Below are 17,505 nucleotides of genomic sequence, written 5' to 3'. Positions count from 1 at the left end.
AAGTAGATAAATAGGTACCACTCTGGCGGGAAGGTAAACGGCGTTTCCGTGCGCTGCTCTGGTTCGCCAGAAGTGGCTTAGTCATGCTGGCCACATGAGCTGGAAGCTGTACGCCGGCTCCCTCAGCCAGTAAAGCAAGATGAGCACCGCAACCCCAGAGTCAGTCACGACTGGACCTAACGGTCAGGGGTCCCTTTACCTTTACCTAGTTTATGAACAACTTGGATTAAGAATACTGCAAACCCGGAAGTAGGTGTTTTGTGTTGTGAACTTTGCCTTCGATGCAGAACATCTTCCCCGCTTCTATGGGAAAGCACATCTTGGTTTAAGAACACTTTGGTTTAAGAACGGACTTCTGGAATGGATTAAGTTCGTGAACCAAGGTACCACTATATACTTTTTATTTGCCTTGCAAAACATGAGGAACCGAAGGAAACTGCCTCTGAGATATAGGTCTCTTAAAAATTAACCAAGTTCAGGTCTGTAACACGGTAAGTGAACATAGGAAAAAGTGTATTTCTCTTCCCATTAAACCAAATACACGTTTATTTAAAAATAATCTTTTTAAACATTGTTTATCCTCCGGGGGGCGGGGGGGGGGATGAATGGGAAACACAGCCTAGTAGGCATCACAGAACTACAACTCCCATCAACCCCGGCCAGCATGGTCAATAGCCAGGGTTTATGGGAGTTGGAGTGCAACGACCTATGAACCAGTTAGTCACCCTGATGTAGTCCATATTGCAAACGTTATAAATTTCCACAGCTTTGGCTGCAGCTGGTGGGGAAAAGGAAAAGGCAGATAATGGCACATTAAGGATGTGAAGAAATGGATATCATGATACTGCTTTTGGTGGCATGCAGCAGTAACATGTGTCGTTTCTCCCTGAAATTATGTATTACATGACAACACAGCAGCTGCATTTCCACTTTATATAATTTCCACTTCTTCCTCTTAAAAAAAATAAAAAGCCACAGGGCACACAACAAAGGGATGTAAGAAATCATGGTTTGATGGATGTAATAATGGAGGTGCAGTTTTCTGCTCTTCTGAACAGAAGCAGAAAGATATATATATATTTTACAAATAAATTTTACCTTTATTCCATGCATTATGTCAAATCTTTTATCAATGAAGCCACACACAGGGAAATTACTGTGACCTCAGAGAAAGTCAGCACAATGCAGGGGGTGATTAAAGGTGACTCATTCTCCCCAAACCTGCGCTATTTTAGCCACAGAGACTCTTTGCATATGTGGAGTGAATATTTCCGAATTAATATTGATCGCCTCCATCTTGCCTTCTGCACCCAGTGTGTCAGAGGTGCATACGCTATACAGCAAGACAGGCTAGTTCACAAATCAGATACCCCCTGTGAAACCTTCTCAGGAGAAAGTAAGACGATTCTTGGGCACATATGGCAGCGCTAGTTTGTGTGAACACAGCATCTAGGAGCCCTTTCCCTCTCTTCCCACCCTTCAGCCCCACCTTTGAAGGTGACTTGGAAACTTCCAACTCATCCAGAATGCGGGAGCTAAGCTGGTGACTAGTAGCAGCCACTGGGACGATATAACACTGGTCCTAAAAAACCCTGAAGGACCAGGTATGCAACCTGGGAGTCAATTTGGACTCACAGCTGTCCATGGAGATGTAGGTCAATTCTGTGTCCAGGGCAGCTGTCTACCAGCTCCATCTGGTACGCAGGCTGAGACCCTATCTGCCTGCAGACTGTCTCGCCAGACTGGTGCATGCTCTAGTTATCTCCTGCTTGGACTACTGCAATGTGCTCTACGTGGGGCTACCTTTGAAGGTCACCCAGAAACGACAACTAATCCAGAATGCGGCAGCTAGACTGGTGACTGGGAGTGGCCACTGGGACCATGTAACACAGGTCCTGAAAGACCTACACTGGCTCCCAGTATGTTTCTGAGCACAATACAAAGTGTTGCTGTTGACCTTTAAAGCCCTAAATGGCCTCAGCTCAGTATACCTGAAGGAGAGTCTCCACTTTCATTGTCCAGCCTGGACACTGAGCTCCAGGGCCTTCTACAGGGAACCAGGCAGGGGGCCTTCTCAGTAGTGGCACTCACCCTGTGGAACACCTTCCCATCAGATGTCAAGGAGATAAAGAACTACACAACTTTTAGAAGACATCTGAAGGCAGTCCTATTCAGGGAAGTTTTTAATGGTTGTTTTATTATGTTTTAAATATTTTATTGGGAGCTGCCTAGAGTAGCTGGGGCAACCCAGTCAAATGGGCAGCATATAAATAATAATGTTGTTTTTGTTCATTTAAACAGGGCTCCTCAGAATTACAAATAAATGAATTGCCTCACCACTGTAATGGACAGAGTTTGCTTTTCCTCGTACTGGTCCATGACATTCACTAACTTCTAAAGATAGGGCCTCAGCTGAGAGTGGAGATATAACCTGTCCCTAGATGCTGTTCCAAGCCACTGGCATTGATTTAGAAGTGGACAGCTCCCGCAGATTTCTGGGTGGGGAGGGAGTTAATAAGGCACCCTTAATGATAGGAATTAAAGAACCTTTTAATGAGGGTGAAAGAGGAGAGTGCAAAATATGATCTGAAGCTTAACATCAAAAAAACGAAGATCATGGCCACTGGTCCCATCACCTCCTGGCAAATAGAAGGGGAAGAAATGGAGGCAGTGAGAGATTTTACTTTCATGGGTTCCATGATTACTGCAGATGGTGACAGAAGTCACGAAATTAAAAGACGCCTGCTTCTTGGGAGAAAAGCAATGGCAAACCTAGACAGCATCTTAAAAAGCAGAGACATCACCTTGCCAACAAAGGTCCGTATAGTTAAAGCTATGGTTTTCCCAGTAGTGATGTATGGAAGTGAGAGCTGGACCATAAAGAAGGCTGATCGCCTAAGAATGGATGCTTTTGAATTATGGTGCTGGAGGAGATTCTTGAGAGTCCCATGGACTGCAAGAAGATCAAACCTCTCCATTCTTAAGGAAATCAGCCCTGAGTGCTCACTGGAAGGACAGATCATGAAGCTGAGGCTCCAAGACTTTGGCCACCTCATGAGAAGAGAAGACTCCCTGGAAAAGACCCTGATGTTGGGAAAGATGGTGGGCACAAGGATAAGGGCATGGCAGAGGATGAGATGGTTGGACAGTGTTCTTGAAGCTACCAGCATGAATCTGACCAAACTGCAGGAGGCAGTGGAAGACAGGAGTGCCTGGCGTGCTCTGGTCCATAGGGTCACGAAGAGTCAGACATGACTAAACGACTAAACAACAACAACAATATGAGGACATGTGTCCTTCCAGATATTGCTGGACTCCCATTAGCTCAAGCAACCCTGGCCAGGGCATCGGTCCAGGAACATCAGGAGAGCCACAGATTCATCATCTAGTGGGCATTTACATGGGTGAACACGCCAGAACTTCTGCATCATCTCAATTGTGGCATTTCCTAGCGGAGTCTGTTCTGGCCATAGCAGAGGGCCCGTGACCTTGGTTCTTTATTCAGAATGATTTACTGCAAGGGAAAGTGGGCATATTTGTGGTACCTGCTCACGCTTTGAAAGCTGGCAGCTAAAGGCTACTGGGTTCAAAATACAGGACATACAAGGTATCCGTATCTTTCAGAGTTATATAAATGGGAATTGATAGTTATGTGTCTTCCAGCTACGTGCGGGTCTTTCAGGATATGGAAAGACCACTGGATACAGCAAATCTATTATTATGAACCTGCACCTACACTAACCTAAATGAAAAGGCAGAAAAGAACGCTGGTTCCATACAGTAGCTGATGGTGCCTAGAAACTTTAGAGCACAATTCTTGTATTTGTCTTACAGAGTTCATTCAGGCTCAGTGGTGCTGCCTTGTATTAAGTTGTGCTTCCCTTGCTGGGCTCTGTTGAAAACAGTTTCTCCATGAGAACCAAAAAGTGACCTCTCCAAACAACGAAATGACTATTCTTTTCTTATTTCTGCAGCCAGGATCTCCTGGGTGACACAGACAATTTAGGCAATTTAACACGCATGCGTACTCTGTCTGTTTCCCTCCCCCCCCCCCCATCCCTTCTGCACGGCCCTGGCAACCCACGCTATACCACTGTTCAGGCTCACTCCATTAAGTGGCTATGGGATTGCAGCCTTGGTTTTCCATGTCTTGGAACACGCTCTTAAACTGAAATATTGTTCTATATTTATTATTCTGTATTTATTTATACCCCACCTTTTCCCCTGACAGAGACTCAAGGTGGCTTACAGATAAAAACGGCTAAGAACATAGAAAAATAATCATTATAAAACCATTAAACACTGATAGAATAACTTAACTCTTAAACTATAACGCTTTTATGCAACATATTAGTTAATAGGGAAACAAATGTGAAATCCCAGCAAGTTGTGGGCTCCACAATAATTAACCTTGAGCTGCGTCACATTGGCCAGCGACCACCCAAGCAAGGTTGTGGCTCAAGTTTTCCCCAAATAAAAAGAGTTCTCCGAAGAAAAGCGAGTTCATAGCTTTCGTTTCGCCCTCCCTCTGCTGCCTCCACAACACAATCTATTGAATAATACAAGACAAACAGTGACCTACTTTAGGAGAACAAAAGGAAGAAAAATGAAAGACGGGATACATGACAACAGCGAGGAAAAACCATGGCAACTCTCCGAGCTGCTCCCGAGGTGCTTACTTTATTTTGACCACAATGATCTCCGAGCTGAGCCCTCAGATCAGCGATTTCAACCTCAAGCAAGTGGATTACTTCCTCGTAGTCCAATTCCATGCCACTAGCTTGCTTTTGCGCAGCTTCTGCAAGATGGATTCTGCTACGCAGGCCTCTCGCCTCCTCCACCGATGCCTTGGCTTCCTGTAGGGGGGAAACCCCCAAATATTTTAAAAAAAACCCAACTTTATGGGGTGGGGGGAATGAAGCAAAACTGTTTCTGAAGATGCAATTAAAAACAAATCTCTACTGAGAGCAGTGTGGTGTGGTGGTTAAGAGCGGTATACTCGTAATCTGGGGAACCGGGTTCACGTCTCCGCTCTTCCACATGCAGCTGCTGGGTGACCCTGAGCTAGTCACACTTCTTTGAAGTCTCTCAGCCCCACTCAGCTCACAGAGTGTTTGTTGTGGGGGAGGAAGGAAAAGGAGAATGTTAGCCGCTTTGAGACTCCTTCGGGTAGTGGTAAAGCGGGATATCAAATCCAAACTCTTCTTCTTCTTTAATAAATAGAAGGGTTTGGGATTTTTTTAGCCAACATCTCCTGTTGTTAGACTCCGGCTCCCATCAACCCCAGTCTGCGTTGCCAGGTATACAGGGAGCTGTAGTTCAGCAGTGTTGTCCACCCATGATCTAATCAGCCTTGAAAAGCAGCTGGCAAGTCCCTTACGCACGGCATATTGCAATGCTGAAAACTGCATTGGCGGAGAGCGTGCCATAGGCTCAACCTTTGAAAACATGCGTGGGCAGAAACATGAATCAGCCAAATGCTGGCACATCTAGCCATGCTTTTGTTACACCCTTTGGCTTCAACCTTGCTCCCTGGCCACTTGCCTGGTGAAAAAAAAGGGGTGGAAGGCCTGCCTGAGAGTTTCAGAAACATTCCTGTTTACACCTGGCATGACTGCACAACGCTCCAGGAATTCTCAGCAAGAACCTACAGGCTTGACCCAAAAATATCACAAGCAAGCCCCACTTGTGGTATTTATTGAAAATCAGGAGGTAGTTATTGAAAATCAGGAGTAACAGCAACATGTGAATTCGGAACTGAGGATTTTTCAGGATCTTGTTTCAAGGAAAAACCTAAAGTTGGGGTTTTTTCTAAGATCTCATAAACAGAATTGGACTTGTAAAAGGGTAAAAGAGTATTGGGAAATGATCCATAATGAATGGAAAAAAATGTTTTAAAGTACCATGACTAAGCCGCTTCTGGTGAACCAGAGGCAGAGCACGGAAACGCCGTTTACCTTCCCGCCGGAGCGGTACCTATTTATCTACTTGCAGTTTGAGGTGCTTTCAAACTGCTAGGTTGGCAGGAGCAGGGACCGAGCAACGGGAGCTCACCCCATCATGGGGATTCGAACCGCCGACCTTCTGATCAGCAAGCCCTAGGCTCTGTGGTTTACCCACGTCCCTGCAGTGTAGATAGCATAGCATAATAGGAGGTAAGCAGCACGACAGCTCAGAGTTAAGAAGACATGGACGGTGGGTGTGGGGGAACAGGGTTTCCAGATTCAGAAAAGGAAGACAAAGCTTAGACCTCTCATAGTAGGATGAATGGGAGGGTCACATGCTGCTATTGAAAAGTATAGGGACCCTCCCCTCCCCTGCATTTCGATATCCCAAAGAAAAGCAAGTGGAAAGATGCTGATGCATGGTGAAAAACTTGCAAATTGAAATCAAAATACAGTGGTACCTCGGGTTAAGTACTTAATTCGTTCCGGAGGTCTGTTCTTAACCTGAAACTGTTCTTAACCTGAAGCACCACTTTAGCTAATGGGGCCTCCCGCTGCTGCTGTGCCGCTGGAGCACGATTTCTGTTCTCATCCTGAAGCAAAGGAGCCACAGCACTCTGTAGCAGCTGGGGAAGCACTGAACTGAGAACCGCAAGGTTGAAAAGTGCTAAATCACGGTTGCCACTGTCACATCGCTGGTGCCTCCCCCCCGGGGAGGAAAAGGAAAATTCCGCAACAACCCTGACTTGACGGACGGTTTCACTTACTTGTTTGGCAGTTTGCAGCTCTTCGGCCAGCTGTTTTCTCCTATGTTCGGACTCGGCCAACTCTTCCTGTCAATGCAAAAGAGAGAAGCGTTAGTTAAGCAGTAAGAATTCCAAGGCTCTTTGAATGAAGAAAATCCAAATGTCATCATGAGTGTCACTTGTTGCTACAATGAACTCCATAAGCAGCTGCCAGCCAACGATTTGAGTCGAACAGGCATTTTCTTATAGACTTCATTCACAGAGTTCAGTATGGTGTGCAGGCTCATTTTATACAAGCATATCCTCTGTGTCGCCTCTTCTTTCTCAATAAACTGGATGCACCTTTCTCTCTCTCCATTGGTTTATAGTTAAGTGATCTTGTAGGATCTCACAGAGTTCCTTGGCAATCTCTCTTTAAAACATTTCCTTATCTTAGGCACCCTGAACACCTTTTTTTGCCATTATTTCTGGCTGTGCAATTTGGTTGAGATTCGAAGAACGTACAGAACACTCCCCCAAAAAGACATCGTATACTGGAAGATTCTGCAGCCGCCCCTCCCCAAAACAGCTCTCCATTTAACCCTCTTACGTTTTAACCCAAAACTGCTCAAGAGTTTTATTTTTAAGGAAAAGCAGCATTTCTCTCTATATTTCTATCTCATTTGAAGTATCAGAAATAAAGAACTTCTACTGGTCTGTCTCTTAAGGGGACCAATGAGGACCTTTTAGAAAGCAGATTTGCTCCTTTGTTGTCCCAGACTGCTGACCTCATACTACCAGAGCATATTTGAGCCAAATCTCTGAAGTTCTTACGGGGTTTTTGCCAGTTTTATTGCAGAGTCAGAACACCCAGGAGGGAGGGCAAGACAATCTCTACCACTGCTTCCAAGATAACAGAGTGGGGGTTATCATTTTGCTGTTTTGATTATTTACTTGTTATTAAAGGTAAAGGACCCCTGACCATTAGGTCTAGTCGTGACCAACTCTGGGGTTGTGGCGCTCATCTCGCTTTATTGGCCGAGGGAGCCAGCGTACAGCTTCCGGGTCATGCGGCCAACATGACTAAGCCGCTTCTGGCGAACCAGAGCAGCACACAGAATCGCCGTTTACCTTCCCGCCGCAGTGGTACCTATTTATCTACTTGCACTTTGACGTGCTTTCGAACTGCTAGGTGGACAGGAGCTGGGACTGAGCAACGGGAGCTCACCCCGTCGCGGGGATTCGAACCACCTACCTTCTGATCGGCAAGTCCTAGGCTCTGTGGTTTAACCCACAGCGCCACCCACGTCCCTACAAAACACTCTGTGAGGTGAGTGGGGCTGAGAGACTTCAGAGAAGCGTGACTAGCCCAAGGTCACCCAGCAGCTGCATGTGAAGGAGTGGAGACGCGAACCCGGTTCACCAGATTACGAGTCTACCGCTCTTAACCACTACACCACACTGGCTCTCTTACTTGTTATTACCCTGTATTTAATTATGTGAACTGCCCTGAGATCTTTTGATGAAAGGTGGTATATAAAACTAATAAATAAAATACTAATAATAAGAGAGTGGCCTTTGAGAATGAAGGCATTGGCCAGCTATGATCTAGAATAATAGAATGAAAGAATTGTAGCACTGGAAAGGACCCTAAGGTTCATCTATAGTCCAACCCCCTGAGATACAGGAACCTCAGCTAAAGCATCCATGACAGATGGCCCTCCAACCTCTGCTTAAAAACCTCCAAGGAATTAAGAGTCCGCAACCTCCTGAGGGAGACCGTTCCACTGCCCAACAGCCCTTACTGTCAGAAGGTTTTTCCTGCATGTTTAGTCAGAATCTCCTTTCTTGTAACTTAAAGCCATTGGTTCAAGTCCTACCCACAGGAGCAGGAGAAAGCAAGGTTGTTCCCTCTTCCATGTGAGTGACAGCCCTTGAGATATCTGAAGGTGGCTATCGTATCTCATGTACAGTATGAAGTCTTATTCGCTAACGTGGCGTTTGCCTCCTAGGATGGGTTATAAGGAAAGGGTTAAAATAGGTGTGATGTGATTGGCCAGTGAGAATGCAAGGGGGGAATAAAAGTTAGAGTGGGAGGTTTTGAAAGTCAGTTGAGGTTTGGGAGTTGAAGAAGGAAGAGGGAGGTTTAGGTGTGGGTTGGTCGAGTTGTATTGTGAGAGAGTGAGAGGAATTGTTAGGTGGAGTCAGATAGAAAGTTGGGAATAATCAGTTTGAAGTTGTTAGGAACTAAGATTAAGAAACTGTCAAGGAAAACTAACTGAAACCATAAGTTTGTTCCTGCATTTAAAAATAAACTTGATTATTTGTTTATGTTAACAACTGACTGGACTCAGTGTGTCCCCGTCAGATACGGGGTGGTGGCAGCGGAAAAAGCAATTGCAGTGGCAGCACAGGGTCAATAGACCGTCAAATGTCCGGGGGGCCCTGTGTGTGATCGCCACAGCTTCCTCAATGGAAGACCGTAAGAGCCTGTTGGATCAGGCCACAGGCATCTAGTCGAAAACTTGTTTGAAGTCCATGGCGTGATCTCGGTTTCATAGTTTTTGACCTGGCAATATACAGTGGTACCTCGGGTTACAGACACTTCAGGTTACAGACTCCACTAACCCAGAAAAAGTACCTTGGGTTAAGAGCTTTGCTTCAGGATGGGAACAGAAATCGTGCTCTGGCGGCCAATAAAGCGAGATGAGCGCTGCAACCCCAGAGTGGGTCACGTTTCCCAGGACATTCAGCACAGATTTAAATCAAACCCCAGCTTTCCCGGGTCACTAATCCAGTGCTGCCAACACCACAGACTTCACTCGTTCCCATTAATATCTATGTGTTGTGCATGTGTTTGGAGAAGCAGGAGTTCTCTGGCTCCAGGATATTAAGTTGCTTTGTGAGCACTGTCAGGGTTGCAGGCTCTTAGATCGTCAGTCCAGACCTCTGATCAATAGCAATTATTTACTTCACAGGTCCACCTGAAATAATCAAGCCAAGGGGTGACCTAAATTGGTTGGAAGACGATGACCTGTATGCTTTCAATTGGAGGGAGGAAAAATCATTAAATTAGTGTGCTCCTCTCAGCCACACAGAGGAGCAGCCAGTATTTCCCGCTCTTCCTTTCCCCTTCTTTCTGCAAACATGGCCTAGACATTCTCTCTTTTTTATTTATGGATGTGGCTGTCACACGAATAAACAGCGAGCACAGGTCGCTTAAATATAAACAGGTGCCAGTTCTGTTACAAAAGGGGGGAGTAGGGAATTATTGCCCTTTCCTCTCTTTTACCTCAAAGCAGTAAAACTGGCCCCTTGACATCATCGTGAAACACATTTTTAATCACGGAGCCTTTGATGCATAAACGCTGTGTCATCAGCCAATGTCGTCTTCTTCTCGCTAACAAGTGCCATGAAAGTGAGAGAAGCAGAAGTCAGGCCTGAATGGCTTGGTGAACTTTGAAAGAAAGAACTAGGGCCCAAGTTTTCATTTTTGCTCCTCTCCCCCCATCCCTTTTTCCTTTTGTGTCGTGTCCTTCGGATTGCAAGCCTAAAGTCAGGGACTGTATTTCTGATCACTGCAAGCCTCTCTGTGAGACTGTTTTCAGCTGAAAAGCGGAGCAAAAATTCTTTTAGACAAATATATAATCTAAGCGGGTGGCGCTGTGGGTTAAACCACAGAGCCTAGGACTTGCCGATCAGAAGGTCAGCGGTTCAAATCCCCACGACGGGGTGAGCTCCCGTTGCTCGGTCCCTGCTCCTGCCAACTTACAGTTCGAAAGCACGCCAGTGCAAGTAGATAAATAGGTACCACTCCGGCAGGAAGCTAAACGGTGTTTCCTTGCACTGTTCTGGTTCGCCAGAAGCGGCTTAGTCATGCTGGCCACATGACCCGGAAGCTGTATGCCGGCTCCCTCGGCCAATAAAGCGAGATGAGCGCCGCAACCCCAGAGTCGGCCACAACTGGACCTAATGGTCAGGGGTCCCTTTACCTTTACCTATAATCTAAGCACCTGTCAGATGCTGCTGGTGGTTGCTCGTGAGTAACCAGGCAGGACTCTGACCTGTCTTTTACAGGTTTTATTGTACAAACTATTTACAGTGCAGATCTACAAAGTTCATGTCCGTCTTAGTCACTTGCAGCATCCGGGAGTGACCCCTTCCGGCTTCTCCTCTAACATAAGAACTTCGACACCTCAAAGCTCCGCCTCCCTTCTTTGCGTTTCACCCCTCTGCACAAGCTGGCCAGCTCAGCGAGGCGCTGGGGCTCTCAGCAGCATCCTCGAGCCCTTTCCTCACTTGGTTGGCCCCTTCCCTCTCTTCTCCACTGGAGGTGTGGCTTTTCCCACCGCTGGAAGAGGAACTGCTCCTTAGGAGTTTTGGAGGCTCTCTGTATCCCAACGGCCCCCCCGCCTCCCTCCCCTGTTTCGATGGCAGCCCCCTGAGGAACTATGTCACAAAATATGCTGAGCCAATAAACTCCCCTCCCCTGTGCACCTTTTGAGATTTCATTTCTTCTTCTCCCCGCCAACAGAAATAGTGGAAAGGGATCCCTGAGAGACTGTACTTCCTGACTTTACAGCCGACTTTGTGAATTCTGTCTAAAGTCTTACACCCCAAAATCCAAGAAGACCTACTACTAAATGATCAAAAGGAAAGCAATGTAGTAGCAAATTAAAAACATTTCAGCTGTAGCAGAGGTAGCAACGGCAATAACAGCGGTTGCCAGCACTGAGGACTTATTGTGCAAGTTTACAGAGACTTCTATCCTGGGGGCGAGTCCAAGGGACATAATCAGAAATGTTCTTTTATTACTGAACAAATTAAGTCTTACTACAGTCCGTCGCACAGGAACAGTGATTATTCCATGAAGCTGGCAGAGCACTACTGAAATCTAAATTACAGAGTAGGAAACCTTCTGCCAGTAGAAAATTAAAGAATGCCTATAATAAGTAACCGTTTAAAGAGAGGCTTGTCCCTCCCAATCTCTCTTTCCAAAAGCACTCGTGTAAGAATGGAAATATATACCTTACTTATTGCTTGGAACCTTATCTCCATGCGACGTAAAAGAAAATCAGTTTTATGGAATGGGCAATTAAATGAACAAACGCAATTCCCAAGCTACCAAAGATGAACTTACCACCGATTGGTGAGATTTGGATTAAAAACATATAAAGGGAGGGCAAAATTGACATGCAAACTACAAGACAAGGACAATTGTGACTTCAAAGAAGAATGGGAACCTTTTACAAATTATCTAAAAAAAACAACAAAATGAATTGGACTCCCTGGCAGGTTTTGAATAAACATACACACATTTATTGAGGGACAACATAGAAGATAGATAATATAAGGATGTATACAGTTTTATAAGATGCAGAAGTTAACACTGGATGAGAAATCAGAGAGAGGAGCTGAGGAAAGTCATAGGGGGGAGAGAGGGAGGGAGGGGAAGGGGAAAAATGGGGCAGAAACAAGGAAAATGATTTGTTTTGATAATTTGCTATGTTGAAATTGTTAATATTTTTTTTAAAAAAAAACCACACACACATAAATGGAGGAGGAAGAGATATCATTTAAAAAGCTGGGAGTCCTTAAAAGACAATGAGAAAATAAAAACGACAGGATGAAAGCAGGTCTGCAATGATTAATTGATTAATTGATGAGATCAGGGTTCCCCAACTTGGATCTCCAGTTTTTGGACTACATTTCCCATCATCCCTGACCACTGAGTCATGCTAGCTAGGGATGATGGGAGTTGTAGTTCAAAAACAAATGGAGACCCAAGTTTGGGAAACTCTGGATTAGAAAGATGTTTGGAGCCATTTAAAAAAGTGCCCTTGAAGAACTGGGAGGATATTTAAAAGCATTTCCCAACATTTGTTTCCTGTCTTTTGCCCAAAAAGCAGATATGCATACATCCCTCTATTCTCACAATAGTAATGCCAGATACGTTAGGCTAAGAGATACGATCTGGTCAAAGGTTAGCCACTAGGTTTGCTGTTAGCTAGTTAGTCCTTGATACAAGTCCCACACTGTAACCCAGCAATACTCCATTGCGGTGCCCTTCAGGGTTATGGTCTGCAAGCATATGAGGCTACTACCTTGCTAAAGCTTAGGTACCTAGGGATACAGACACTTCAGGTTACAGACTCCGCTAACCCAGAAACAGTACCTCGGGTTAAGAACTTTGCTTCAGGATGAGAACAGAAATTGTGCAGCGGTGGCAGGCCCCATTAGCTAAAGTGGTACCTCAGGTCAAGAACGGACCTCCGGAACGAATCAAGTTCTTAACCTGAGATACCACTGTAGGTCTGGATGGTCTCTTTTACTCCTGAAGGGATGCAGGGGGCGCTGCGGTCTAAACCACTGAGCCTCTTGGGCTTGCCCAAGGTCAGCGGTTTGAATCCGCGCAACGGGGTGAGCTCCTGTTGCTCTGTCCCATCTCCTGCCAACCTAGCAGTTCGAAAGCATGCCAGTGCAAGCAGATAAATAGGCACCACTGCGGCAGGAAGGTAAACAGCGTTTCCGTGCGCTCTGGTTTCCGTCACGGTGTCCCGTTGCACCAGAAGCAGTTTAGTCATACTGGCCACATGACCTGGAAAGCTGTCTGTGGACAAACACCAGCTCCCTCGGCCTGAAAGCGAGATGAGCGCCGCAACCCCATAGTCGCCTTTGACTGGACTGAACCGTCCAGGGGGTCCTTTACCTTTACCCCTGAAGCCATTTGAATGTCTTAGACTGAGAGTCCCTAAGGGAAAAGACTTACAGTGGTACCTCAGGTTAAGTACTTAATTCGTTCCGGAGGTCTGTTCTTAACCTGAAACTGTTCTTAACCTGAAGCACCACTTTAGCTAATGGGGCCTCCTGCTGCCGCCGCGCCGCTGGAGCACGATTTCTGTTCTCATCCTGAAGCAAAGTTCTTAACCCAAGATACTATTTCTGGATTAGCAGAGTCTGTAACCTGAAGCGTATGTAACCCGAGGTACCACTGTACTAACATAAAACTGCTGTAGGCCACTTGAAGCCCATAAGTGGGGCAGGCTCATATACATATGCGCGCGCACACACACACACACTCACAAACATACACACACACACACACACACACACACACACACACACATATAAACAATGGTTGAGTTGGACCTTCCTTGGAGAAGCAGAAACAGTTATCCCATCTATTTCTCAAAATCAAGCCAAATAATTTTAACTCAGTGGGGTCAACATGGTATAAAGAATACACAAACTCCAGTTGCTACGCTCCTTCAAATTTATTTTAATGCATTCCATTTAAAAATCTACTTTTTAAACACCAAAAAGTACTTGCATTATAGGGGTGCCATATTTCAAAAAGTGAAAATTGAGTTGCTGAGCCTTTTTTGGCAAGGTTATTGAGTTTTTGTTGTTTCTTGTTTTGTTTTACAGTTAACTGGCTATGTCCAGTAAATTCCAGATGTATGGCAACCCTATACTTGGAGGGATGAGTATATTTTGTTTCAGATGAGCAAAGCAAACTATTACCTTCAATTTGCATATTTCTTGTAAAGCTTCACTTCTCTCTTTCTTAAGTTCTTCCAATTCCTCTCTTTGCAAAGGATTACAGGAGACAAACTGGATGCATTGAAATATTGGGGGGGGGGGGAGTGGGGATTGTTAAAAGAAATTTTGGAATAATTAGGTCAGTTTTATCCATGATGATACTTAAACACCTACATTTTATAACACCTACATTAACCATTAATGCTTTAAGTTTATATAAAATGATGCTATTTTTATTGTTATTGCTTTGCAGAGATAATAATAATAATAATAATAATAATAATAATAATAATAATAATAATAATAATAATACTATAAACCAACTTAATCCAGTCTTATTAAGAGATTTGCCTGCTACTCCAATGAATTAACTTAACTTGCAAAATCAGCAAGTACAAATTGAAGCAGAATAATTAGAAGAGAATCCAACAAGCTGGCCTTCAAACATATTTGTATGTGTGTGTTTATCAAAGCCCTAAGTTATTGCTTAATAGCCGATGGTTTTTTGGAGGAAGCTAACAAGACAATTTCATTTTAAAATGCAAGGTTGAACAGGGGTTTGCAATATTAAATTCGTAAAATCAACCATTAGAAAGGCACAAAACTAAAGGGAAGAAAACCCAACAATATACTAGCAGGAGAAGGACAATACAGGATAGCTGTATGAAATAAAAGTAACAAAATATTATTGTTATTATCTATTCATTTATTCAGTGAACAGATGGATGGATTCAATGAATGAATGAATAATTAAATAAATTAATAAACGAAGTCCAGATCAATGTACAGAGCTCCATAGCAGACACATTTCTTACCTGTGAATCTAGTAATTGGGCAATTTCGTGAGCATTAAGTGCTGCCTGTCCTTGGGCACCACCTGCCCCATCTAGCTGTAAACAGAATAGGTTTCTTGCCACCTGGACAAAATCTGAAACAGAGGCTAAGTGAGCATGAACATGTCTGATCAATGGCAAAAGAAGCCATTTCAAGATTGCACCCAACTTTTAGCTGCCTGTTGAACAATTGCTATGTTTTCTCGATGTTCCCCAAGTTTCTGCCCATCACCCATTTCCTATAAAACACTAGCTATGAATTGCACGTAGGGAAATCTGTAAGCATACAAAATGACAGCCGGGTTTTTAACAAGTTAGCTAGGTTAATTGCCATCAGTGTTATGTTAGCTTCTGGCAACCCTAAAAAGGCTCGAATTAGATGAGAGACCTGTGGATTCACACACATTCTCCTCTCACTTACAGGCACTGAGCTCATTTATCTACTTCCTCTTCGGAACAACCCATAGTTTCCCATTAAATCAGGCATAGGCAAACTCGGCCCTCCAGATGTTTTGGGACTACAACTCCCATCATCCCTGACCATTGGTCTTGTTAGCTAGGGATGATGGGAGTTGTAGTCCCAAAACATCTGGAGGGCCGAGTTTGCCTATGCCTGCGTTAAATAGTTGGTGAACTATGGGTTGCGCTTCTCCACATACTAGGGACAGAGGCACTTTGGCCCCCCAAATGTTTTGGGGGGTTTTTAGGGGGCCGACCCGTCCCCCATTGTTCTGAGGGTGAACATGGAGCCGGGTACAAGGCAGTTCAGTGCTGGCAGCTCCTCCTGCTGCTGCCACAACTGGCTGTAGGGGGGGCGCCTTCCCATCTTTCCCTTGCCCCTGGGGCCGTGCTGCCACTGCGTTCGACTCCACTCCCTGGCTCCTAGCCCTAAGCAAGCAAACTGTGAGAGTAGCCCACAATATGACAATGCAGAGCCTTGTGTGGTCAAACCTAAACACTGTTTATTACTGTAATGAATAGGGCTGGGAGATATATTGATGTATCATCCAAATCCAGTAGGAAGTCCATACAGTGGTACCTCTGGTTGCAAACGGGATCCATTCCGTAGACCCGTTCGCAACATGAAAAGAGCGCAACCCACAGAGGCGCGTCTGTACACGTGTGGGTTGCAAATGGCCGCTTCTGCACATGTGCGTGAAGTCATTTTGCGCTTCTGCATGCGGTGAAACCCAGAAGTAACCCTTTCCGGTACTTCCGGGTCACCGCAGGATGTAACCTGAAAGAATGTAACATGAAGCGGACGTAACATGAGATATGACTGTATTATGATAGCAGTTTCCTAATTTTTGACCTACAAATACAGTGGTACCTCGGGTTACAGATGCTTCAGGTTACATACGCTTCAGGTGACAGACTCCACTAACCCAGAAATAGTACCTTGGGTTAAGAACTTTGCTTCAGGATGAGAACAGAAATTGCGCAGCGGGAGGCCCCATTAGCTAAAGTGGTACCTCAGGTTAAGAACAGTTTCAGGTTAAGAACGGACCTCCAGAACAAATTAAGTACTTAACCTGAGGTACTACTGTATATCGCAAATCATGGTGTGTGCCATGCAAAAATCGTCATGCGGAAAAACTGTGAAGCTAGCCAATGCTTCTCCATAGCTCCATCCTTCTTTCAGACATCGTGATATTTCAGTACGTCACGATGTTTAGCTGATGTTCTATCACAATGTTGAAAAGCAAGTATCACCCGAACACTGCGAGGAAGGCTTTTTTTATGCAGCATTCTCTGTTACCATTTGCCTAGAACTCACTTCATTACCTCCAAAAGACACTGTTCCTTTAGGATCCTTTGGGAGCTGCTGCCTTAGGATTTCTTGCTGTTCTTTTGTGGGTTGAATCCCGAGATAATTCAGAGCCTAGAAGCGGGATTTGGTGAGAGAGAGAAAGCACAGGGGTTTGAATTCTCTATCTGACAATGATGGAGCATTGCACCTCTTTTTATCTGTTTAGGGAAGCTTTTAATGTTCAATAGATTATTGTATTTTAATATTCTGATGGAAGCCGCCCAGAAACCCAGCCAGATGGGCGGGGTATAAATAAATAAATAAATAAATAAATAAATAAATAAATAAATAATAATAATAATAAGTCTTGTTTTAACTTGCTTAAGTCACCTTTCCAGTCTGGGAAGAAGGTGGGATGCAATAATAATAATAATAATAATAATAATAATAATAATAATAATGCACTAACATACTTCCTATTTCCTCTCTCCAACACTGGATTATGGGATGCATCTGTTCCATAAAAGCCAACTCCTCGCGGCTGAGGTCTCTTCACAATAAAGTATTTGAGGGGGCCAGGCCTTGATGGGCATTACTATTCAAATAAGGGACGTCCCACCGGGACGCGGGTGGCGCTGTGGGTTAAACCTCAGCGCCTAGAACTTGCCGATCGCATGGTCGGCGGTTCGAATCCCCGCGGCGGGGTGCGC

The 17,505-nt window shown here is 44.8% G+C and overlaps 1 protein-coding gene across 1 annotated transcript in view; it reads right to left on the bottom strand.

The window, feature by feature from the left end:
* Positions 1 to 17,505, bottom strand: part of STXBP4 (syntaxin binding protein 4) — a 132,173-nt gene that overhangs the window by 78,750 nt on the left and 35,918 nt on the right. The window contains exons 9-13 of the mRNA XM_083727582.1: positions 16,831 to 16,927; positions 15,028 to 15,140; positions 14,195 to 14,284; positions 6,713 to 6,778; positions 4,680 to 4,856 (exon numbers count right to left, since the gene is read on the bottom strand). Coding sequence (XP_083583708.1) covers positions 4,680 to 4,856; positions 6,713 to 6,778; positions 14,195 to 14,284; positions 15,028 to 15,140; positions 16,831 to 16,927 — 543 coding nt within the window. The remainder of the gene's footprint in view (positions 1 to 4,679; positions 4,857 to 6,712; positions 6,779 to 14,194; positions 14,285 to 15,027; positions 15,141 to 16,830; positions 16,928 to 17,505) is intronic.

This window comes from Podarcis gaigeae, assembly GCF_964106915.1.
Source record: "Podarcis gaigeae genome assembly, chromosome: 2".
Classification (NCBI taxonomy): Eukaryota; Metazoa; Chordata; class Lepidosauria; order Squamata; family Lacertidae; genus Podarcis; species Podarcis gaigeae.
This window is presented reverse-complemented; position numbering and strand designations above follow the sequence as displayed.